The sequence below is a fragment of the Dreissena polymorpha genome, chromosome 3, assembly GCF_020536995.1.
Source record: "Dreissena polymorpha isolate Duluth1 chromosome 3, UMN_Dpol_1.0, whole genome shotgun sequence".
NCBI classification, from domain to species: Eukaryota; Metazoa; Mollusca; class Bivalvia; order Myida; family Dreissenidae; genus Dreissena; species Dreissena polymorpha.
In genome coordinates this window covers 104,913,396-104,938,769 of record NC_068357.1, presented here as the reverse complement: position 1 = coordinate 104,938,769, position 25,374 = coordinate 104,913,396, and the positions used below count along the sequence as shown (strand labels likewise).

General features: G+C 36.6%; 1 protein-coding gene and 1 long non-coding RNA gene across 2 annotated transcripts in view; both read right to left on the bottom strand.

Annotated features, from left to right (window-relative positions):
• Positions 1-256: 256 nt before the first annotated feature.
• Positions 257-25,374, bottom strand: part of LOC127870822 (N-alpha-acetyltransferase 20-like) — a 31,546-nt gene continuing 6,428 nt past the window's right edge. The window contains exons 5-6 of the mRNA XM_052413354.1: positions 17,480-17,616; positions 257-1,079 (exon numbers count right to left, since the gene is read on the bottom strand). Coding sequence (XP_052269314.1) covers positions 994-1,079; positions 17,480-17,616 — 223 coding nt within the window. The 3' untranslated portion in view covers positions 257-993. The remainder of the gene's footprint in view (positions 1,080-17,479; positions 17,617-25,374) is intronic.
• LOC127870823 (uncharacterized) lies at positions 17,740-20,781 on the bottom strand. Its single transcript, XR_008044941.1, has 3 exons — positions 20,280-20,781; positions 18,926-19,110; positions 17,740-17,913 (listed from the first exon to the last, which is right to left on the bottom strand). It is a non-coding gene; the product is annotated as an uncharacterized LOC127870823 (long non-coding RNA).

Here is a 25,374-nt window from a genome sequence, read left to right as displayed (position 1 = left end):
TAAAGTATTGCACCAGTTTGAAATACCTTTACGGAGGTAATGGTCAGCTTCAATGACTGTTCTAGTTTTGTTTATTTACAGAGAAATGAAATGAAGCCATTTTTACTGCGTGCATTCTTGACCTAGGCTCCAGATTCACATTTTACACATTAACAGTCAATGCCAAATCAAACATGTAACGCGTAAGGAGAAACAGTGTTGTATTGCATACATTCCAGCTTTTCAAAGATTCTGGCATTAAACATTTAACATACAATTTAGAGAGAGTGATTTATTTTTAACACATACATAAATTTAAACACAACAGTTTAATACACACTAAGTATGCCCTGTACCCTTCCTTGTCTTAAAATCGTGGAATTAACAAATAATTAATTTTAAAACTTTTACTATCAAACACATATTTAAACTTCATGTGTGAACCAATACGATTCTTAAATATAAAATATAAGTGAAAAAAGCAAAACTCTAACATACAAATGACTGCATAATAGTAGTTTATAATTTACATAATTTATGTGAACCAATACAATTCTTAAATATAAAATATAAGTGAAAAAGGCCAAACTCTAAGTCTGCAAATGACTGCATAATAGTACAAATCTATTAAATTTACTTGTTCTTATTTAAAATATATATTGCCTCTATCAAAACTCGCCATTACCAATATAAACTTAAAATCTCAAAATGCTGAATCTGTTTTGAAAATTCAATTTTAAATGGTTCCCCATGACCAGAACAGCATTTTAGAGCTTACCTGTCACTTTGAACACAGATTATGTGTACATTTGCAGTTAATCATATTTATTTCTGGTACTTTTAATGGTATGATTGCATGAAATAAGTCAGCACAACAGAGAGCAAGAAGGGCAAAATGAGTGCAGCAAAGCAGCTAAGGCATGTCTCCCAGTCAATACAGCTATCGGGCAAAGCTCGAGCCTGGTGGGAGAGGAACCTTGCAGGGAGGGAGGTAGAGGGGTACAGGGCCCAGGCCTACTCCAGCTCCTCAGGCCTCACAGGATGCTTTAAAGGGATGATGGAGGTCTTGTCTACGTCCCGGGACATTGCCTTACGCATGTCTGAAACAAATCAAATGAAAATAGGTAATCATGATAAAAGACTTTAAAATATGTACTGTAGTTAAAAATAAGCAGCTTGATTAAGAAAGCCTAAAGTTTACATAACTATACAAGATATGAAAAAAAACACAATGCCCTCAAGATGAGCCTTCAAAACACATGGTGACCTTGGATATCTTTAATTTTACTTTAATGTTTTAAGTTCTAAAATCGATGATAATGAAAAAGCCTGAGAGAGGAATGGAGTCTCGTAAAGACAGACTTGACACTTTCTCTCATCAATGTTTACATCTTTGCAAAGTCATCATAAAATAAAAACGTGTATGAGAAAAGATCAAGCTAAGACACAAATGGCAATTCGAAAATTGTACCCATTTGGTTATGTAACTTTTGCCTTTGAGGAAGAAACCCATTTTTTTCATGTGACACACCCCTTCTGCAAGGTTAACATTTTTTATTAAGTTCTTTTTGTGTTTCAATATTATGGCTTAGACACCAAAGGCCATGCTCATTTTTTACCAAATCTGCATTTGACTGCTAAGTGTGACCTTGCCCTTTGAGATGGCACAGAAGTTGTTTTATTTCACAAAGCCTTTCATGACGATTTCCATTTTTGCCAAGCTATTTTAAATTCCCTTAATATATACATAAAAATTGTGACCTTGACAGGAAGTTTCAGATACACCAACAGCAGGACAGACTGACTGAATTATGCAGCTGTTTTGGGGTCATAAAAACAAACAACCAGAAAAAGTTACAAGCCCCTCTTTATGAACTTCAAAAATCTGAGCAAATTCTGAGCTGAGTCAAAGCTTACCAGGTCAGAGTTGACAGGCTAGTGCTTGTTTTGAAAACGGAAATATGGAATTCAAATTTAACAATGTGTGTAACTAGCAACCGGTAGGTAACAGGATCAATCCTGCCTTGGGGGGGGGGGGGCATTCTTTTGATCTCGCTCAACAGACATCAAGTACCGGTTCTACCCAATTAACAGACACATAGCATCTTCTTAAGTCTTAGGCCTTTGATGCAATCAAGCTTAGATACATAGGTTTAAAGTAAACTTACTATTCAATGACTATATCATGTTGATGCAATCAAGCTAAGATGCATAGGTTTAAAGTAAACTTACTATTCAATGACTATATCAAGCTTATATAGGTTTAAAGTAAACTTACTATTCAATGACTATATCATGTTGAAAAAAATTACTTTGATTTACATATAACAGTTGACTTACAAGATGTACATGTTATGCTTGAAAAACAAAAATCCACCAAAAATAACAGAGTCTGTTCAGTTTCATTAACAATCAACAATGTGTGCACACAGATGTTATCCAATTATATAATCCAGATAATTTTCCAGACAAACATTAAAAACCAGTTAATTTTTTCTCATCTGCCATCACCACCTGGAACAAGAAACATGGGAGAGGCAGAACATGCAGCGAAACACTCAACAAACAAATATGGCATGTACAATAAACAAAGCAACTGCTGCCATTAAACACCATGGTAGGTTTATGACCAATAGAAATTATAATTTATTTTATTAATGGTAACCAGATTTTATTTTATATAATGCTATTCTGTGTATGTGATATCTGGATCACGATTGCAATAAAAACCAGATAAACTAAAATATAATCCATTTTTGGAAACTATTATAACCTGTTCAAGATATATATAACAAGAGATTGCCAGGCAATATGGTCCCCTACCGGTGAAACTCCACCATTGTCAGTAATATTTTATATATATATTTGTTGCCATCACAACCAGAATTCTTGATGTAGGAACAAAATGAATTGACGTGCATAATCTCCATATTGCCATCTGTCCATGTTTTAAGTTTCATGAAAAAATATGAAGAACTTTTTAAGTTATCGCAGGATCCAGAAAAGTGTGATGGACTGACAGACAGACACACACACAGAGCGCAAACCATAAGTCACCTCCAGTTTCACCCGTAGGGGACAAAATGGGTGACTACAGTCCAACCTGTGGAAAGCAACCAGTCAATGGAAAGTACTGTTGTGTGTCAGTGTCAGCTTTACTCAGGTAATAATGTTTTTTATGGTTGGTCTAGCAATACTATCATTCTCATTTGAGAAACACACATCAAAAGCTTATAAAAACCATAGCTTTGGGGAACCACTTATAGATTGTTTAACCCACTATATTTTACAATTTTCGTATGCTTAAAACTCGCATTCCCATCAAACTTGTCGTCCTCCATTCAGTGCCCCAGATAAGCTGTGTATCTGCGTCTTTTACCCTATTAAAATTTGTAAAAACGCAAAGAAATACAATATCATGCGTATTGAAAACGCAACCAATTTGACTTTTACGCAAATTCGTCAAATGGGATGAGTACAATACAATGGCTTCGATCAAAAATGCTTTGCTCATTTTCGGTATTTTTTCTTTTGAAGTATAATCATAACGAGGCGATGCTTTCATTCAGCAAGCACCTGGATGATGGAGCAAGAAAGAGTCAAAGTTATTAAAACGCTCTGCGGACTAGATTTCATAGTTAAATAAAGCGTCTGACCAAATAATTTACGACGACATACATGCATTTTCAATCTGACTTGATCCGTCGTTTTATAACTCAGTTCACCCTATTTCAAGAATGAAATCACCCTATTTTTCAAAGTCAAAGGGTAAAAACCCTATTTCCCAAATAATTATCTGGGCCACTGTCCATTATTACATCCTTAAGTTGAATCCCACTGTGAACTAACGAATGACCAACACATAACTCTAACATGCCAACTTTTTCCAGATTCAAACACCTCCTTGACTCACTCTGCTTCATAATGGAAGCTTCTTCAATTTACAATTTATTGTTAATCTGTGCTTTATTATTCTGATTGCATGTAAAATTGATGTGTACATTAAAAAGCTCATTTAATGAATAACAAGCAAATTCGTTGAATTGATATCTAACGCCAATATGCTTCTGGACACAAAAGTGTTATATTTGACACTAAAAAAAGCATTTTTTTGAAGATACAAAGGGCCATAACTCTGTTATTATCAGATGGTGTACACCTCTTCTGCATATATATACTCATACGAAGTTTCAATGAAATACGCCAAAGCATTTCCAAGATACGGCTCCTGACACAAAAGTGACAGACAGACAGCCGGTCGGACAGCCGGACAACGCCAAAACAATATCCCTCTGCCTCTGGCGGGGCATATATACTCATACCAAGTTTCAATGAAATCGGCAAAAGCACTTCCAAGATATGGCTCCGGACACAAAAGTGCCTATAGTAAAAAGCATTTTTTCAAGATACAAAGGGCCATAACTCTGTTTTTAACAGATGGTATACAATGCCATTTGGCGTGCATCATCCTCTTATGCATATATATATTCATACCAAGTTTCAATAAAAATCCGCCAAAGCACTTCCAAGATATGGCTCCGGACACAAAAGTGCCTATAGTAAAAAGCATTTTTTCAAGATACAAAGGGCCATAACTCTGTTTTTAACAGATGGTGTACAATGCCATTTGGCGTGCATCATCCTCTTATGCATATATATACTCATACCAAGTTTCAATGAAATCCGCCAAAGCACTTCCAAGATATGGCTCCGGACACAAAAGTGCCTATAGTAAAAAGCATTTTTTCAAGATACAAAGGGCCATAACTCTGTTATTAACAGATGGTGTACAATGCCATTTGGCGTGCATCATCCTCTTATGTTTTTTTTTTAATCATACTTAGTTTCAATGAAATCCCCTAAAGCACTTCCAAGACATGGCTCCGGACACAAAAGTGCCGGACGGACGGACGGACAACGCCAAAACAATATCCCTCCGCCTCTGGCGGGGGATAATCAGACCATGTTATTTTCAAATTCATGCAAAGTTATGTAATAAATACCAAAAGGATGTGAGTACTAATAAGCCATCATTTAATTTCATATTAATTACTTGAAACGTGTTACATACTATGATACCGAGGAAAACAAACTTTCACAACAACGCTATTGTTTTTTACACATCTATAACATCAAAGACAATAACAGCAATCAAATTCATATGTCGCAAAAAAAATGCAGAGTTCATGTAGACGCTATGACATCAGAGGTGAGAGGCTGCAACGCACACTGGTATAAGTGTATACTTTTTGTACAGCGAAATGACTGCCCCGTGACCGTCTTATTCAGATGAAAAATGGGTGAAATACACTGGTTGTTTGCCTTTACAGTCAGTTGACTGTTATAATGAGAGGACAAGAATAAAATGATTTTCATCAGAAAGGATCTAGGGGTGGGATCTAGAATGATTGCTATAGTCATGTGGTGACTGCTATACTCAGTTGACAGCTAAGTAAGGTAGTAATGTATATATTTAGTTGCAGAAAAAACAACAGACAAAGGCCATCATATATTTAGTTGAAGAAAAAACAGACAAAGGCAGTACTTCTGCAAAAACATGTCTAACTGAAAATTCCTCTTTTAATGAGCATCCACATAATAAATCCACATAATCAACTGTCAAAGTTTGAGCAGGATTCATCCAGTAGCTATAAACAGCTGCTAACACAATTGTGCAGCTTCCTGACTTACGGACAGTGCAAAGCTGATTATACTGCCTCCCATGTTGAAGGGGAATACAAAGTGCATTATTTTATGTTAAGAGAAGTTTAACATTGCATTTTCCACCTCCTCTATCTTAAAAACTTCTTTATCCCTTTTCAGTATACTAGTATATGTAAATTCAATATACTAAAATATAGCCCCTCTTCTTCGAAGGCGGGCATAATAACTAGAGCTTTGTCACAGATGTGATGTATACCCCCACATGGTGCATTGACACAGAATATTTTAAATGCTGTGTTCACAAAACAAAAGAAGCTAATTAATGGCAATTTTTAAAAATTAATAATCCATTATCATTTATTGCCATTTTGACCTTTGAACTTTTGAATTCTTTTGCATGAAACGCCGTCCAATGACTGTGACCAAAACGATATTGACATCTTTCGCATGACACACCGTCCAATGATTTTGAACAAATGAACCGCGTAATTTTTAAATCTCACAATGAATGACATAGTTATGGCCCGGACAAAATCATTTATGGCCATTTGTGACCTTTGAACTCAAAGTGTGACCTTGACCTTGCAGATATCAACGTAATTCTTTTGCATAACACACTGTTCAATGATGGTGAACAAATGTACCAAATGATTTAAAAATCTCACAATGAATTACATAGTTATGGCCCGGACAAGCTCATTTATGGCCATTTTTGACCTTTGAACTCAAAGTGTGACCTTGACCTTGCAGATATTGACGTAATTCTTACGCGTGACACACCGTCCAATCATGCATGGTGAACAAATCTGCCAAATGATTTTAAAATCTCACAATGAATGACATAGTGATGGCCCGGACAAGCTCATTTATGACCATTTTGACCTTTGAACTCAAAGTGTGACCTTGACCTTGGAGAAATCGACAGTAATCTTTCGCGTGACACACCGTCTAATGATGGTGAACAAATGTGCAAAATGACTTTAAAATCTCACCATGAACAACATAGTTATGGCCCGGACAATCTCATTTATGGCAATTTTTTACCTTTGAACTCAAAGTGTGACCTTTACCTTGGAGATATCGACATAATTATTTCGTGCGACACACCGTCCAATGATGGTGAACAAATGTGCCAAATGATTTTAAAATCTGACAATGAGCGACATAGTTATGGCCCGGACAAGCTTGTTCCGCCCGCCCGCCAGCCCACCCGCATTCGCCAATCTAATAACCAGTTTTTTCCTTCGGAAAACCTGGTTAAAAACTCCCCCCCCCCCGGCAGCCATGCTATTAAACCGACCGGAACCATTTTCAAACTCAACTCTCATATTAAGGAAACAAATGAAAATTGGGCCAAAAATGTAACTTCTAGAGTGTTCACATGTTTTCACTATACAATGTATACATATAGAGAAACAAGATGTGTTTGTGAAACACAATGTCCCCCTATATGATGTTTGACCTTGTAGGATGACCTTGACTTTGTGAAGGATGACCTTGACCTTGACCTTTCACCACTCAAAATGTGCAGCTCCATGAGATACACATGCATGCCAAATATCAAGTTGCTATCTTCAATATTGCAAAAGTATTAATAAAATAAGCGATTTGGGCCACATATATTTGACCTCTGACCTTGAAGGATGACCTTGACCTTGACCTTTCACCACTCAAAATGTGCAGCTCCATGAGATGCACATGCATGCCAAGTATCAAGTTGCTATCTTCAATATTGCAAAAGTATTCATAAAATAAGCGATTTGGGCCACATATATTTGACCTCTGACCTTGAAGGATGACCTTGACCTTGACCTTTCACCACTCAAAATGTGCAGCTCCATGAGATACACATGGCCAAATATCAAGTTGCTATCTTCAATATTAAAAAAGTATTCATAAAATGAGTGATTTTGGCCACATATATTTGACCTCTGACCTTGAAGGATGACCTTGACCTTGACCTTTCACCACTCAAAATGTGCAGCTCCATGAGATGCACATGCATGCCAAATATGAAGTTGCTATCTTCAATATAGCAAAAGTTATTGCAAAATGTTAAAGTTGGCCCAAACAGACCAACAGACAGACCAACAGACAGACAGGGCAAAAACAATATGTCCCCCACTACTATAGTGGGGGACATAAAAAGCCCCGCCCACTGGCGGCCATGTTTTTTCACCAATCTGGACCATTTCAGAACTCGTCAATAAAACCAAAGTTTTGACCAACTTTCATGATGATTGGACAAAAATTGTGACTTCTAGAGTGTTTACAAGGTTTCTCTATAGCCAAATAAGGAAAACTGCCCTCCCCCCTGCCCGGCAGCCATGTTATTCAACTGACCGGAACCATTTTCGAACTCAACTCTCATATCAAGGAAACAAAATGTTCTGACCATATTTCATGAAGATTGGGCCAAAAATGTGACTTCTCGTGTTCACATGTTTTCACTATATACATATAAAGAAAAATGCCCGCCAGTGGCGGCCATTTTTTTTCACCAATCTTGACCATTTTCGAACTCATCTGAGAAATCAATAAAACCAATGTTTTGATCAACTTTCATGATGATTGGGCCAAAATTGTGACTTCTAGAGTATTTTCAAGGTTTCTCTATAGCCAAATAAGGAAAACTGCCCCGCCCACTGGCAGCCATGTTTTTCAACGGACCGGAACCACTTTTGAACTCAACCAACATATCATTAAGACAAACATTTTGACAAAGTTACATGAAGATTGGGCATGAAATTTGACTTCTACAGTGTTTACAAGTTTTTTCTTTTTTTGGACCTAGTGACCTAGTTTTTGACCCGGCATGACCCAGTTTCGAACTCAACCAAGATTTCATTGGGACAAAGCTTCTGACCAAGTTTCATGAAGATCGGTCAATAAATGTGGCCTCTAGAGTGTTTACGAACAAATGTGGACGGACAGACGGACGGACAGATGACGGACAAAGACCGGTCATAAAAGCTCACCTGAGCAATCAGGTGAGCTTAAAAGTTATGATAAAACTTTAACGAAGGTTAAAGTTTTAGGAAAGAGAAATACAATGATATTTGACCTTTGATCTTGAAGGATGACCTTGACCTTAACTTTCCACCACTCAAAATGAGCAGCTCCATGACATACACATGCATGGTAAATATCAAGTTGCTATGTTCAATATTGCAAAAGTTATCAAACTTTAACCAAGGTTAAAGTTTTGGACAGAATGACAGAATGACAGACAGACAGACAAAAACAATATACCTCCGATCTATCGATCCCGGGGCATAAAAAAGGGTCATAACTTATGTAATCACACATTATCACATGGAATTGTTATTGCGCAACTACATAAAACAAGGAACAACTCCTGCAAAATTAAATATTATGATAAATACTTTATGGCTATGCCTGCTGACACGTTTGAATCTACCAACAATAACAACAGACAGAAGTAAATTGTGATTCCAGTATACCCCTTTAGTTTGTAAACAATACATTTAACATTATGTTTTCAAAGTATCTGATGTTCATGGACATGCTGCATAGAATTAGACTGTAACAGATTTTTTGAACAACACACAAAATTTGCACATCTGCAACCCAGACATTGCACATCTGCAGTACTCAGCTTGGTAAAATTTCTAAACAGAAATGGGGCGTAACCATGCCAAGATACGATGATTGTTTAATTTCGATTGTTTAATTTCGTTAATTAGTTACTGCTTTATAAGCACTAGATCATTTACCAACTAAAAGATTTAAATCTATGTAGCCAATTTCTGATCCATTGTTTAAATGATACAGTTCACTGATGCTTAGAGCAATTAAGATAAGAAATGAAGACTGTATGGTAGTGATTCAATAGTTTGTAAGCACCTGTTAAAGAAATCACCATGGATAAAAGTTTATTGTTTATAAACCATCAATTGATTTAAGCTAGCATTTAAATAATTTTATCTAATACATGTTTTTCAAATGTGTGAAAATATTAAAGGTAACCAAAACAGTTGGTCTACATGTACACCATTTAGGATAAACTCATGGATTATCAGCACTTTGAAACATGTAAAATCAAATTGTGCTTGATAACACTTCCATTTAATATTCCACCTAGTTTTAATGCAGTCATAATTCTAAACAAGAGGGCCAAGATGGTCCTAGTTCGCTCACCTGAGAGGAGTTGGTTCATTCAATCTTTACCAAACGTCAAACTTGACCTAGATATTGTCCAGACAAACATCCTGGTCAAGTTTCATCATTATTGAACCAAAACTCTGGCATATGGAGTGTTTTTGTTTTTGTAAGATTTGACCTGGTGACCTATATTTTGAGTTGACCCCCCCCCCCCCTTACCAAACATCAAACTTTGCATACAAAAATAAATATTATGACCAAGATTGATAAAATCTGAAACAAAATTGTGACCTCTAGAGTGTTTAAAAGGATTTTGTATAATATAATGAAAATTTGGACAATCTAAGGGCAATAATTATGGCATTAATTATGTGATATATATAAAACCAATCTTTGTACCAAGTTTCATGATGATTGGGCAAAAAATGTGATTTCTAGAGTGTTCACAAGCTTTTTTTACTATATAAATATAAGAAAACTGCCCCCCCCCCCCCCCAGCAGCCATGTCATTCAACTGACCTGAACCATTTTTGAACTCAACTTTCATATCAAGGAAACAAATGTTCTGACCAAATTTCATGAAAATTGGGCCAAAAATGTGACTTCTAGAGTTTTCACATGTTTCACTATATACATATGTAGAGAAAAATGCCCCGCCCACTGGCAGCCATGTTTTTTCACTGATCTGGACCATTTTCGAACTCGTCCGAGATATCAATAAAACCAATGTTTTGACCAACTTTCACGATGATTGGGCAAAAATTGTGACTTCTAGAGTGTTTACAAGGTTTCTCTAAAGCCAAATAAGGAAAACTGCCCCCCTCCCCAGCAGCCATGTTATTCAACTGACCTGAACCATTTTCGAACTGAACTTTCATATCAAGGAAACAAATGTTCTTACCAAATTTCATGAAAATTGGGCCAAAAATGTGACTTCTAGAGTGTTCACATGTTTTCACTATACATGTATACATATAGAGAAAAATGCCCCGCCCACTGGCGGCCATGTTTTTTCACCGATCTGGACCATTTTCAAACTCGTCCGAGAAATCAATAAAACCAATGTTTTGACCAACTTTCATGATGATTGGGCAAAAATTGTGACTTCTAGAGTGTTTACAAGGTTTCTCTATAGCCAAATTAGGAAAACTGCCCCCCTCCCCGGCAGCCATGTTATTCAACTGACCATAACCATTTTCGAATTCAACTCTCATTTCAAGGAAACAAATGTTCTGACCAAATTTCATGAAAATTGGGCCAAAAATGTGACTTCTAGAGTGTTCACATGTTTTCACTATATACATATAGAGAAAAATGCCCCGCCCACTGGCGGCCATGTTTTTTCACCGATCTGGACCATTTTCAAACTCGTCCGAGATATCAATAAAACCAATGTTTTGACCAACTTTCATGGTGATTGGGCAAAAATTGTGACTTCTAGAGTGTTTACAAGGTTTCTCTATAGCCAAATAAGGAAAACTGCCCCCCCTCCCCGGCAGCCATGTTATTCAACGGACCAGAACCATTTTCAAACTCAACTCTCATATTCAAGAAACAAATGTTCTGACCAAATTTCATAAAAATTGGGCCAAAAATGTGACTTCTAGAGTGTTCACATGTTTTCACTATATACATATAGAGAAAAATGCCCCGCCCACTGGCGGCCATGTTTTTTCACCGATCTGGACCATTTTCAAACTCGTCCGAGATATCAATAAAACCGATGTTTTGACCAACTTTCATGATGATTGGGCAAAAATTGTGACTTCTAGAGTGTTAACAAGGTTTCTCTATAGCCAAATAAGGAAAACTGCCCCCCCCCTGGCAGCCATGTTATTCAACTGACCGGAACCATTTTCAAACTCAACTCTCATATCCAAGAAACAAATGTTCTGACCAAATTTCATAAAAATTGGGCCAAAAATGTGACTTCTAGAGTGTTCACATGTTTTCACTATATACATATAGAGAAAAATGCCCCGCTTACTGGCGGCCATGTTTTTTCACCGATCTGGACCATTTTCGAACTTGTCCGAGATATCAATAAAACCAATGTTTTGACCAACTTTCACGATGATTGGGCCAAAATTGTGACTTCTAGAGTGTTTACAAGGTTTCTCTATAGCCAATTATGGAAAACTGCCCCCCCCCCCGGCAGCCATGTTTTTTTAACTGACCCGAACCATTTTCGAACTCAACTCTCATATCAAGGAAACAAATGTTCTGACCAAATTTCATGAAAATTGGGCCAAAAATGTGACTTCTAGTGTTCACATGTTTTCACTATATACATATAGAGAAAAATGCCCCGCCCACTGGCGGCCATGTTTTTTTCACTGATCTGGACCATTTTCGACCTTGTCCGTGATATCAATAAAACCAATGTTTTGACCAACTTTCATGATGATTGGGCTAAAATTGTGACTTCTAGAGTGTTTACAAGGTTTCTCTATAGCCAAATAAGGAAAACTGCCCCGCCCACTGGCAGCCATGTTTTTCAACGGACGGGAACCACTTTTGAACTCGACCAACATATCATTAAGGCAAACATTTTGACAAAGTTACATGAAGATTGGGCATGAAATGTGACTTCTACAGTGTTTACAAGGTTTTTCTTTTTTTTGACCTAGTGACCTAGTTTTTGACCCAGCATGACCCAGTTTCAAACTTGATCGATATATCATTGGGACAAAACTTCTGACCAAGTTTCATGAAGATTCGACATGAAATGTGGCCTCTAGAGTGTTTACAAACCAAATGTGGACGACGGACGGACGGAAGACGGACAAAGACCGGTCACAAAAGCTCACCTGAGCAATCAGGTGAGCTAAAAATGCTAAGCCCCTAGCAGCAATATTTAAATATAACTTTGAAAAAAAGGGGACCAATGGCCCTTTGTCGCTCCCCTGAGACATAAAGGAAGTGACATGTTCTTAGCAGCTTTTGTGGTGTTTCAAAAACCAGTTTAAAAATCAGCAGAAAAATCATTAGAACAAATGTTCTCAGCAAGTTTAATGATAATTGGGCAAAAATATGACATCAATAGTGTTCTCAAGGTATATACAAAATTATTATAACCATGATGGAAAAACCTAGCCAACGTGAGGTAAAGTTTTATTTTAGAACAAAAAGCAGGTCAAATTTAACTTCCAGTGGTAAAAAGTACTAAAGTCAAGAGTTTTGTTTTTGCATATTTGTAAAATGCTGCACAAGTGTAAAAATTAGGGAGTGCAACATATTTACAAGACCATTGCCAAGCAATATATGTCCCCTACTGGCTCCACCATTGTTAGATTATTTTTTTGTTGCCATAGCAACCAGAATTTTTTACGTAGGAACAAAATGAAAAGATATGCATAGTGTCCATATTGCCATCTATCCATGTTTCAAGTTTCATAAAAAAATATTAAGAACTTTAAAAGTTATCGCAGGATCCAGAAAAGTGTGACAGACTCACGGACTGACAAACACAGACTGACGGACACACAGAGCGCAAACCATAAGTCCCCTCCGGTGAAACCGGTAGGGGACAATAACAAAACTGATTCTAATATAATATGCTATAATCTGTTCCTTTATTTGTTTTTGGTTTTTAGCTGTTTGCTTGTTAACAACTAAGGTTCATACCACCTATTTGAATCCCAATTCCTTAGGTACTAAAAACCTGATATCGCGCAGAAGAGTTTTTTTCTTGTTGGGCCTTTGATGAAATTCAAATAAACAGCTGCGCCATGAGCGCATGATACGCCCGTCGTTCGCCAATGAAGTAGTAAGGTAATAAATAACCCTTTGAATCATTTTTTTACTTCAGTTTATTTGTATTTGAATACATGGTTTATTTTATAAGTACATGAGCATGGAGCGCCGTCTCCTTGACATTCATACGTCCCGTCATAGACGGGCGTATAAAAATTGTGGTGTATATTCATGTTTATTGGTGCAAAATCTGTCTGCAGCAGATTCATTTATAATAATCTTTTATACATTTTGAGATCTTGTTAACATATATTGAATACCATGCAATTAAATATTCAAATGTATTCAAATACTTTAATAACCGAATATTCAAATACAGATTTTGCTTTTGGTAGCAATCCCCAGTTGAAATACAAGTCAAACAAGAAACCGTCGGAGACGGGTGATGCTCCCCAAAGGTTTTTTTGTCACAATATTGCACTATATATTCAGATAAAAGGAAACGTCTTGAGGGCACAGTAGTTGGGGGGACAAGAATTTTTTTATAGAAAATTTCAAAGGGCCATAACTCTGTGAAATATCATCCGACCAGAACCTGCTAATAATATGCACATCTACTTTTGGTAGTGAAGCTTCCCATAAATTTTCATTGAATTCCAGTCATTAGTTGCTGAGAAATAGCCCGGACAAGAATTGCACTATATGTACAGTTAATGGAAAATTTCAAAGGGCCATAACTCTGTGAAAAATCATAGGACCAGAACCCGCTGATAATATGCACATCTCCTCTTGGTAGTGAAGCTTCCCATACAGTTTCATTGAATGCCGGTCATTAGTTGCTGAGAAATAGCCCGGACAAAAATTGTGAACGGACGGACGAACACACGGATGGACAGACGAAGCGGCGACTATATGCTCCCCCAAAAATAAATTTTGGGGGATCATAATTATATTCAAAAAGCCAAAGCAAATGTTGAATTAAAACTAAAATACTAAGCAAAAAAAAAAAACAGTTTTATGATATGGTGTACACGCATAATGTTTGATTAAGAAACATTCTTTGTACCATATGCATCAAAAGGATGTAAGACAAACCATTGTCATTTATTGGCCCATTTGAATGAATATGTCAACAAGACAAGGCGTTCAGTAACACATTTGCTTTCAGTAAACATTTGTCACAATTGATTAATTGGCCAATTTGAGTGAGTCCAAGTCCAAAAGTACATGGAGGTTGCTTTCAAGGTAACAATGAGGCCAGGCAACGCAGGTGTGTTTAGAGTCTTGATAGTTCTCATCCATACAAGTATCAAAGCTTGATAGCAAGCAGTACTGATGTTAGACAAAATACGCCATTTTGGGTGCAACAAGAATTTGGACATAGTGAATAAGTCTAAGTCCAATAGAAAGTGAGTGTCAAGGTCAAATAAGGTCAGGTGATGTAGGTGTGTTGACCCTTTTGAATAAGTTTAAGTCCAAAAGATGTCAAGATCAAAAGAATGTAAGGTGAGTCGGGTGCAGTGAGAGTGCTCAGAGACATTATCTATTAAAGTTTAAACAATTGTGGGATGCATGATTAATTTTGGGTAATATACAACAATTTGGGTTAACCAATAATTTGGCCTTTCTGCATTAGTCTATACATTCTATATTGGAAAACAAAGGGCTATAATTCTGATAAAAATGTATGGAGCCATGAGACTGTTCTATGAAATCTTCTACACATAAAGATAATTCAACAGTGAAAGTTTTGCGAGAGATAGGCCCAGTAGTTGAAGAGGAGTCAGGAAATTATATATTATATAGTGGAAAAACAGACAAGGGCCATTATCCTGCAAAAACATGTTCTAGACAAAGTTCCTTTATTTCCAATCATTTCCCATAAAGTTCTTTGAATTATGAAAGTTTTAGCAAAAAGACAATTGAATACAGAATCTTCAGGGCACTATATGCTTGTATTCTATGTCATGGAAACACAGAAAAACTGCCATAAGGACCACAATGCTGACAAAACTCTTCAAATCCAAATTCCTTTCTTAAAGATCATCTACATTTTATAAAGGTCATCTATAAGTTATACAGACAGTCAGAAAGACTATAGCAAGAAATAATGCCTGCTACTCGTGGGGACATACAAATATATATGGGTCGTGCTTTGTGAAAAGGGGTTTTTATTAATGTGTGTTATGCTTCATCCCAGATAAGCCTGTCCAGTCCCCACAGGCTAATCAGGGACAACACTTCCCGCCTAAACTGGATATTTGCTAAGATACTTTTTTTAAACAACAAATACCATACAAGCGGAAAAGTGTTGTCCCTGATTAGCCTGTGCAGACACTTAACACATACATTAAACCCCCTTTTCACAGAGCACGGCCCATATATAGAAACAAGTGGCAAAGGCATTTAAACAAGTGAAATAAATAATTTACAGACACGTGTAATGACAATCAGAGACATTACTCAATAAACAATTACTGGCGGCAATACGAGCATACATGTACATTACTATCAGCATTAATAGTGCATGCAATATACAAACTGTCTATTCATTAAAACCTTACTAATTTAATGTTCATTTTGTTAATTATTGTCTACTCTATTCTGGAATAGCAATCGTTAGTCTATATTATGTATTATGCCCTGAGGCATGCCCATTTTCAATTCCAAAGCCATGACTTTAACAACTTTAGTACAAGACCACTATAAGATATTACACATCAAATACTTTACACCTGAACTTTTTAGTTTCAGAGATTTTCAAATGTCTTTTCAAAAATCTATTTTCAGTTCTAGTGACTCACATATGTAAAAGACTGGAACAATATGAAAAACTATGAAAGAAGGTCAACCACGATTCTTGGCAAGAATCATTCCTGAGTTTTGTGAATATCTCTCAAGAGGTAGCGGAGGTTGTTAACTTTTTTAATAAATCTCAAAGCCCATAATTTCGCGGTATTTTAATTAATTCTAATCAATCATTACATGACATGTCAAATGTAATTCCCTTCTCCTTGAAGACAAGGTCACACATGAAGGTAAAAAATGTTACATTTTGATGAAACATTCCCGTCTCAGCAAAAACTTATACATTGATTGGTTTAAAAATTACTTGGCACAGGTTTACTTTTTGTTTATTAAACTTGAAATTATGAACTGGTGTTATTCAGAATTTTTTTAACACTATAGTCTTTAAAAGTCTGCTGGGAGTAGAGAAAATACATGTAGACGTTTAATGCTTATTAAACATTTTTGTAAGCAGTGACTTCCTTACAGAAGAGAGGTCACTCCTTAGAGGTGAATGTGCATCAAAGAATGGAGTTTTTTCTTCCTTCAAATAATGCTTTAGTTGAGAAAAAAAATAGAGTTTTGTTTTTTGTTATGCTTTTGCTTCCTAATTTGTGTTTTGATAAACTTGAATTAATATTGTTCAACTGTAATAAAAGTAAGTTGTATCCATGTTACACAATATCTTATGCTTTTTAAAATATAAGATTAATATGAGACTGTGGAATTGTCAGCCAAATGTCCTTAACAAAATTGCTATTATTATACTTTCTGCTTGGAGTTAAGCCTTAAAATAAAATGAAAACTTATGCCAGTACCAAATATTGACCAGAAACAACAGCCCCATTAAGAATTGGCATATATCTCACCTCCTACAAAAATGACCTAATCCAATTGGCTTAGAGCGGTCACGTGCCCATGGTGTATTTTCCATACGCCCCGAGTAATTTCCATACACCCGGAGTAATCGAGTAGTTGGTTGAGATATAATCGTTACTAAGTTAGTCACTGATGGTGTATGGGATATACACCCTCATTACTTTCATACCATACTCGAGCTTCGCTCTCCTATGGTATGAAATACTAAGGGTGTATATCCCATAAACCATCAGTTACTAACAGTGTAACTAATAAGATGGGTCCACGTATTATACAAAGCAACAACCTAGGAATGACAAAATTCGCACACATAAGACATAACCCATTGATAAGGAGGAAAGTTTGTTACCAAAGGCGTCCTCGTCCACATCGCCTGAGTAATATTGCAGGACCCGGCGGTAGACACTGTAGCCCAGTTTGTTGTACATCTCTACAGCGACCTTGTTGGACACCCGCACAAACAGGTCCACAAAGTAACACATCTTCCTGTGATAAAAACAGAAAGTCTGACTCTAATATGTCTCACTCAAATGGACATAATTAGTTAATTTTAGAAAAATTTACAAATTTATGCCCCCAATAAACGCTTTGATAGAAGTTATGAGCATTTTTCGAAACCTAAACGCAGATTTCAAAACCTAAACGCTGACCCTAAGTTTAACGTCAAGGTCACAGGGGTCAAAATTTGTGTGCGTATGGAAAGGCCTTGTCCATATACACATGCATACCAAATATGAAGGTTATATCTCAAGGGACATAGAAGTTATGAGCATTTTTCGAAACCTAAACGCAGATTTCGAAACCTAAACGCAGATTTCGAAACCTAAACGCGGACCCAAAGTTAAAGGTCAAGGTCACAGGGGTCAAAATTTGTGTTTGTATGAAAAAGTCTTGTCCATATACACATGCATACCAAATATGAAGGTTATATCTCAAGGGACATAGAAGTTATAAGCATTTTTCGAAACCTAAACGCACATTGTGAAACCTAAACGCAGACCCTAAGTTAAAGGTCAAGATCACAGGGGTCAAAATTTTTGTTTGTATAGAAAGGCCTTGTCCATATACACATACATGCCAAATATGAAGGTTATATCTCAAGGGACATAGAAGTTATAAGCATTTTTCGAAACCTAAACGCAGATTTCGAAACCTAAACGCCGACCCTAAGTTCGACATCAAGGTCACAGGGGTCAAAATTTGTGTGCGTATGGAAAGGCCTTGTCCATATACACATGCATACCAAATATGAAGGTTATATCTCAAGGGACAAAGAAGTTATGAGCATTTTTCGAAACCTAAACGCAGATTTCGAAACCTAAACGCGGACCCTAAGTTAAAGGTCAAGGTCACAGGGGTGAAAATTTTTATTTGTATGGAAAAGTCTTGTCCATATACACAAGCATACAAATATGAAGGTTTTATCTCAAGGGACATAGAAGTCATGAGCATTTTTCGAAACCTAAACGCAGATTGTGAAACCTAAACGCAGACCCTTAGTTCAAGGTCAAGATCACAGGGGTCAAAATTTTTGTTTGTATGGAAAAGTCTTGTCCATATACACATGCATACCAAATATGAAGGTTATATCTCAAGGGACATAGAAGTTATGAGCATTTATCGAAACCTAAACGCAGATTGTGAAACCTAAACGCAGACCCTTAGTTCAAGGTCAAGGTCACAGGGGTCAAAATTTGTGTGCGTATGGAAAGGCCTTTTCCATATACACATACATATATATATATATGAAGGTTATATCTCAATCGACATAGAAGTTATAAGCATTTGTCAAAACCTAAACACAGATTTCGAAACCTAAACGCGGACCCTAAGTTCAACGTCAAGGTCACAGGGGTCAAAATTTGTGTGCGTAGGGAAAGGCCATGTCCATATACACATGCATACCAAATATGAAGGTTATATCTCAAGGGACATAGAAGTTATGAGCATTTTTCGAAACCTAAACGCAGATTTCGAAACCTAAACGCGGACCCTATGTTAAAGGTCAAGGTCACAGGGGAGAAATTTTTTATTTGTATGGAAAAGTCTTGTCCATATACACATGCATACCAAATATGAAGGTTATATCTCAAGGGACATAGAAGTTATGAGCATTTTTCAAAACCTAAACGCAGATTGTGAAACCTAAACGCAGACCCTTAGCTCAAGGTCAAGGTCACAGGGGTCAAAATTTTTGTTTGTATGGAAAAGTCTTGTCCATATACACATGCATACCAAATATGAAGGTTATATCTCAAGGGACATAGAAGTTATAAGCATTTATCAAAACCTAAACGCAGATTGTGAAACCTAAACGCAGACCCTTAGTTCAAGGTCAAGGTCACAGGGGACAAAATTTGTGTGCGTATGGAAAGGCCTTGTCCATATACACATACATGCCAAATATGAAGGTTATATCTCAAGGGACATATAAGTTATAAGCATTTTTCAAAACCTAAACACAGATTTCGAAACCTAAACGCAGACCCGAGGTTCAACGTCAAGGTCACAGGGGTCAAAATTTGTGTGCGTATGGAAAGGCCATGTCCATATACACATGCATACCAAATACATTGTATGAAGGTTACATCTCAAGGGACAAAGAAGTTATGAGCATTTTTCGAAACCTAAACGCAGATTTCGAAACCTAAACGCGGACCCTAAGTTAAAGGTCAAGGTCACAGGGGTGAAAATTTTTATCTGTATGGAAAAGTCTTGTCCATATACACAAGCATACAAATATGAAGGTTTTATCTCAAGGGACATAGAAGTCATGAGATGAGCATTTTTCGAAACCTAAACGCAGATTGTGAAACCTAAACTCAGACCCTTGGTTCAAGGTCAAGATCACAGGGGTCAAAATTTTTGTTTGTATGGAAAAGTCTTGTCCATATACACATGCATACCAAATATGAAGGTTATATCTCAAGGGACATAGAAGTTATGAGCATTTATCGAAACCTAAACGCAGATTGTGAAACCTAAACGCAGACCCTTAGTTCAAGGTCAAGGTCACAGGGGTCAAAATTTGTGTGCGTATGGAAAGGCCTTTTCCATATACACATACATATATATATATATGAAGGTTATATCTCAATGGACATAGAAGTTATAAGCATTTGTCAAAACCTAAACACAGATTTTGAAACCTAAACGCGGACCCTAAGTTCAACGTCAAGGTCACAGGGGTCAAAATTTGTGTGCGTAGGGAAAGGCCATGTCCATATACACATGCATACCAAATATGAAGGTTATATCTCAAGGGACATAGAAGTTATGAGCATTTTTCGAAACCTAAACGCAGATTTCGAAACCTAAACGCGGACCCTAAGTTAAAGGTCAAGGTCACAGGGGAGAAATTTTTTATTTGTATGGAAAAGTCTTGTCCATATACACATGCATACCAAATATGAAGGTTATATCTCAAGGGACATAGAAGTTATGAGCATTTTTCAAAACCTAAACGCAGATTGTGAAACCTAAACACAGACCCTTAGCTCAAGGTCAAGGTCACAGGGGTCAAAATTTTTGTTTGTATGGAAAAGTCTTGTCCATATACACATGCATACCAAATATGAAGGTTATATCTCAAGGGACATAGAAGTTATAAGCATTTATCAAAACCTAAACGCAGATTGTGAAACCTAAACGCAGACCCTTAGTTCAAGGTCAAGGTCACAGGGGACAAAATTTGTGTGCGTATGGAAAGGCCTTGTCCATATACACATACATGCCAAATATGAAGGTTATATCTCAAGGGACATAGAAGTTATAAGCATTTTTCAAAACCTAAACACAGATTTCGAAACCTAAACGCAGACCCGAGGTTCAACGTCAAGGTCACAGGGGTCAAAATTTGTGTGCGTATGGAAAGGCCATGTCCATATACACATGCATACCAAATACATTGTATGAAGGTTACATCTCAAGGGACATAGAAGTTATGAGCACTTTTCGAAACCTAAACGCAAAGTGTGACGGACAGACAGACAGACAGTCCGATCACTATATGCTCTCCTTCGGGGGCATAAAAAGTATGTCTTTTCCAAGTCTTGTCCCAAATTCCCAACTCATAATTTGATATCCTAGATGTTAGACAATTGAGATATTAAGCTTAGGAAAAGAGTTTGAATCTAAAATTCTTATTTTACTGATACTTTTATGTTTAATATTTTTTGTTTTAAGTAAGTTTTATCAACAGTCAATAAAACAAGAGATGTGTTTGTCAGAAACACAATGCCCCCTACTGCGCTTTGAAATAAAATTGCTATTTATCATTTGGCAGGTATAGAAATCATCTCCCTTTAAAGCCTAGAGCCTATTACTTCCCTTGGATTTTGTCCAATCCAACCGGGGGGGGGGGGGGGGGGGGGGGGTCTGTAGACAGTCAAAAATGACCAAGTCAGACATCACTGACAACCAAGGCCTGTGGTTTATCAAAGAGATCATCATGTATCTATGGACATAAGTCCACAGGTATGTAATGAACCCTACCATTCACAAATTAGTACAGGAAAGAAATGATAATTATATCTTTTAAAACAAGAGATGTGTTTGTCAGAAACACAATGCCCCCTATTGCGCCGCTTTGAAGCCATAAATTTGACCTTTGACCATGAACGATGACCTTGACCTTTAGCCACTCAAAATGTGCAGCTCCATGAGATACACATGAATGCCAACTATCAAGTTGCTATCTTCAATATTGCAAAAGTTATAAAAGTTTAACCAAGGTTAAAGTTTTGTGACACACACATACAATGACTGACTGACAGACAGACAGACAGGCCAAAAACAATATACCCCCGATCTTTCGATCCGGGGGCATAACAAGAGCTGTCAAAGGACAGCGCGCTGGGCTATTCGAGTGCTTGACAGTATAACGTAAGCCATCATGGGGAAATTGTTCATATTCAATAATTTATTAGACGATCTTTCAAAAACAAAAAAAAAAAATAAAAAAATTTGGGGGGGGGGGGTGGGGGGTGATAGGGGGGTATAATGTGGGGTGTGGTAATTTATATGATGATCGTTAAAAAATAAAAAAATAAAAAAAAAATAATCATTTTTTGGGGGGGTGGAGGTGGGGGGGGGGGGGGGGGCAGGGATTCTGGGTTGGGGCGTGGAGTTTTGTTTGGGTGGAATCCATTGTGGTATTCAGATAAGTGTTGTTTTGTCAAAGTATTTATAAAATCTGATCATAAATAAAGAAGTTATGGCAATTTAAGCAAAATGTTCAATTATCTAAGTATAAAAGGGGCCATAATTCTGTCAAAATGCTTGATACAGTTGTATGCTCTTGTTTATAGATTGGGGTCATGTTGGTAAACATGTATGCAAAATATGAAAGCAATATGTCAAGGGACACAGGAAATATTTGGGGTAGTACGCAAACTTTAACAAAGATTTATCAATAATATGCATAAAGGGGCAATCATTCTGTCAAAATGCTTGATACAGTTGTCTGCTCTTGTTTGCAGGTTGGGGTCATGATGGTAAACAAGTATGCAAAATATGAAAGCAATATGTTAAGGGACACAGGAAATATTTGGGTTAGTACACAAACTTTAACATAGATTTATCAATAATATGCATATTCTAAGTATAAAAGGGGCCATAATTCTGTCAAAATGCTTGATAAAGTTGTCTGCTCTTGTTTATAGGTTGGGGTCATGATGGTAAACAAGTATGCAAAATATGAAAGCAATATATCAAGGGACATTGAAAATATTTGGGGTAGTACGCAAACTTTAACATTTGCACGCAAACAGACACGGCAACGCCAATGCCGGGGTGAGTAGGATAGCTCCACTATATATATTTCATATATAATAGTCAAGCTGAAAAACCTTTGACAAATCAATCATTTGAGTTATAAATAATAAAAAATAAAAAATCTGTACAGTAACTGTGAAAAGAACTTAAATTCTTGGTAAGGAAATATATAATCTGAGATTTATAATTATATAAATTACTTCCCTTAAAAATAATTGTCTCTAACAAATCTCTATTTTTAGTAGCAAAATATTAAAAGCCACTAGTGTGACTGTAGATTCACCACTCAAAATGTGCAGCTCCATGAGATACACATGCATGCCAAATATCAAGTTGCTATGTTCAATATTGAATAATTATCTCCCTTTAAAGCTTATTACTTCCCTTGGATTTGTATTTTTGACCTTAGACCTTGAAGGATGACCTTGACCGTGACCTTTTACCTGATGTGTTTGTCAAAAACACAATGCCGCCTACTGCGCCACTTTGATTTATTTAACAAAAATATATAATTTGGCAGGTCAGATAATTATGTCCATTCAAAGCTTATTACTTCCCTTGGATTTGTTTTTTCGACCCGTGACCTAGTTTTTTACCTGGCATGACCCATATTTGTAAAGATCGGATGAAAACTATTTGTATTAGAGAGCGGACACGAAAATGTGACAGACTTACAGACGGACAGTGCGAAAACTATATACCCCCTTTTCTTCGAAAGGGGGCATAAAAAAATAAAGCAATTATACATTTTTTAAAGTCCAAAGTACATTGACTCTAAAATTCCCAATTCCAATGGTATATTGCATAATTTTGAAATGGTAAAAAAAGCATTGCTTTATGCTGCATGGATTAGTTAAACACCTGCTCATTACTCTGATATAAAATCCTTTAAAACCCCATAAACACTCAAAATCAACGAATATTTCATACAATAATTTGAAACATAAACTTAACGCATAAAAAATTAATCTCCCTTATAGTTATAGCAACAAGAGATGTGTTTGTCAGAAATACAATGCCCCCTATTGCGCCGCTTTGAAGCCATATATTTTACCTTTGACCTTGAAGGAACACCTTGACCTTTCACCATTCAAAATGTGCAGCTCCATGAGATACACATGCATGCCAAGTATCAAGTTGCTATCTTCAATATTGCAAAAGTTATCGCAAAACTTTAACCAAGGTTTAAGTTTTAGGTTAAAGTTTTGATGACAGACAGAATGACAGACAGACAGGCCAAAAACAAGATACCCCCCATTCATTTGATCTGGGGGCATACAAATTTAAACGCTTATTCAGGGCTCAACATTAACTTTTGAAGCCACTTGTCTGGTTGGACAAGTAGACAAATTAAGTCCAAAATTTCACTTGTCCTGACCAAAAAGCAACTTGTCCTGACCATTATATCTTATTCTGCTCAGTACTTTGCAAAATAATGAAATAATACAAAATGTTCAAATCATAAAGACTTTATTCGTACAAAATACATGTTAACATAATTGTAGGCAATTTCTATACAAAAAGAACTGACTAGAAGAACAGGAAAACTCGAGATTATTAATTTTTAAACATTATACAAAGCCATATTACCAGACAAAAACTTGTGTTTGCCACCATAAAGCAGAAAATGTTCAAAGTGATGTATATGTACAGTACTGAATTGATATTTTAAACAACATTAACACAACTCACTGACTAAATGTTCCCTGAAAATGTCCCCTCGCCTTGGGCCATTTACAAAATAGGATTGACAAATAAATCAATGTTGTTAATTGTCTGTAAGATCCGTGTGTACCGGTGTCGTAAAATATATATTCTTTACAAGGTAGAATATTCTTGTTATCTTGGCAAAGAAAAATGTTAAGGGTTGCTTCCCTTGTGAACAGTACGGTGTAGTATCACATGGAACTATCGGAATATCTCGCGCCTTGTTATTGAAACGTAAGCAAAATATAATCAAAAAAGTTTTGTGGTAACTCCACAAAAAAAACTGATTTAAAGTAATTAAATTATAACGACCACTTGTGCTGCCAAACTAGCAAATTCTTTATTTACTTGTCCGGACTAAAAATTTGGTTGTCAAGGACAGTTGGACTACTATTAATGTCAAGTCCTGCTAGATATGGTCTGGTAACATAGATTTAACACGATACAAAATGCTTGTTATTATTTTTCATAACAATATATTCCTTATGAATTTCCAGCTACGATATCCGAACATTTACAAGCAAATGCGAGATCAGCTTCGGGCAGCTTTGGAAGCACGATGTTGTTCTCATGAATAGGTTGTTCTTCAGAAGCTGCCTGAAGCCAGTCTCCTGGTAGTTCTCATGGATAGGTTGTTCTCCAGAAGCTGCCTGAAGCCAGTCTCCTGGTAGTTCTCATGAATAGGTTGTTCTTCAGAAGCTGCCCGAAGCCAGTCTCCTGGTAGTTCTCATGGATAGGTTGTTCTCCAGAAGCTGCCTGAAG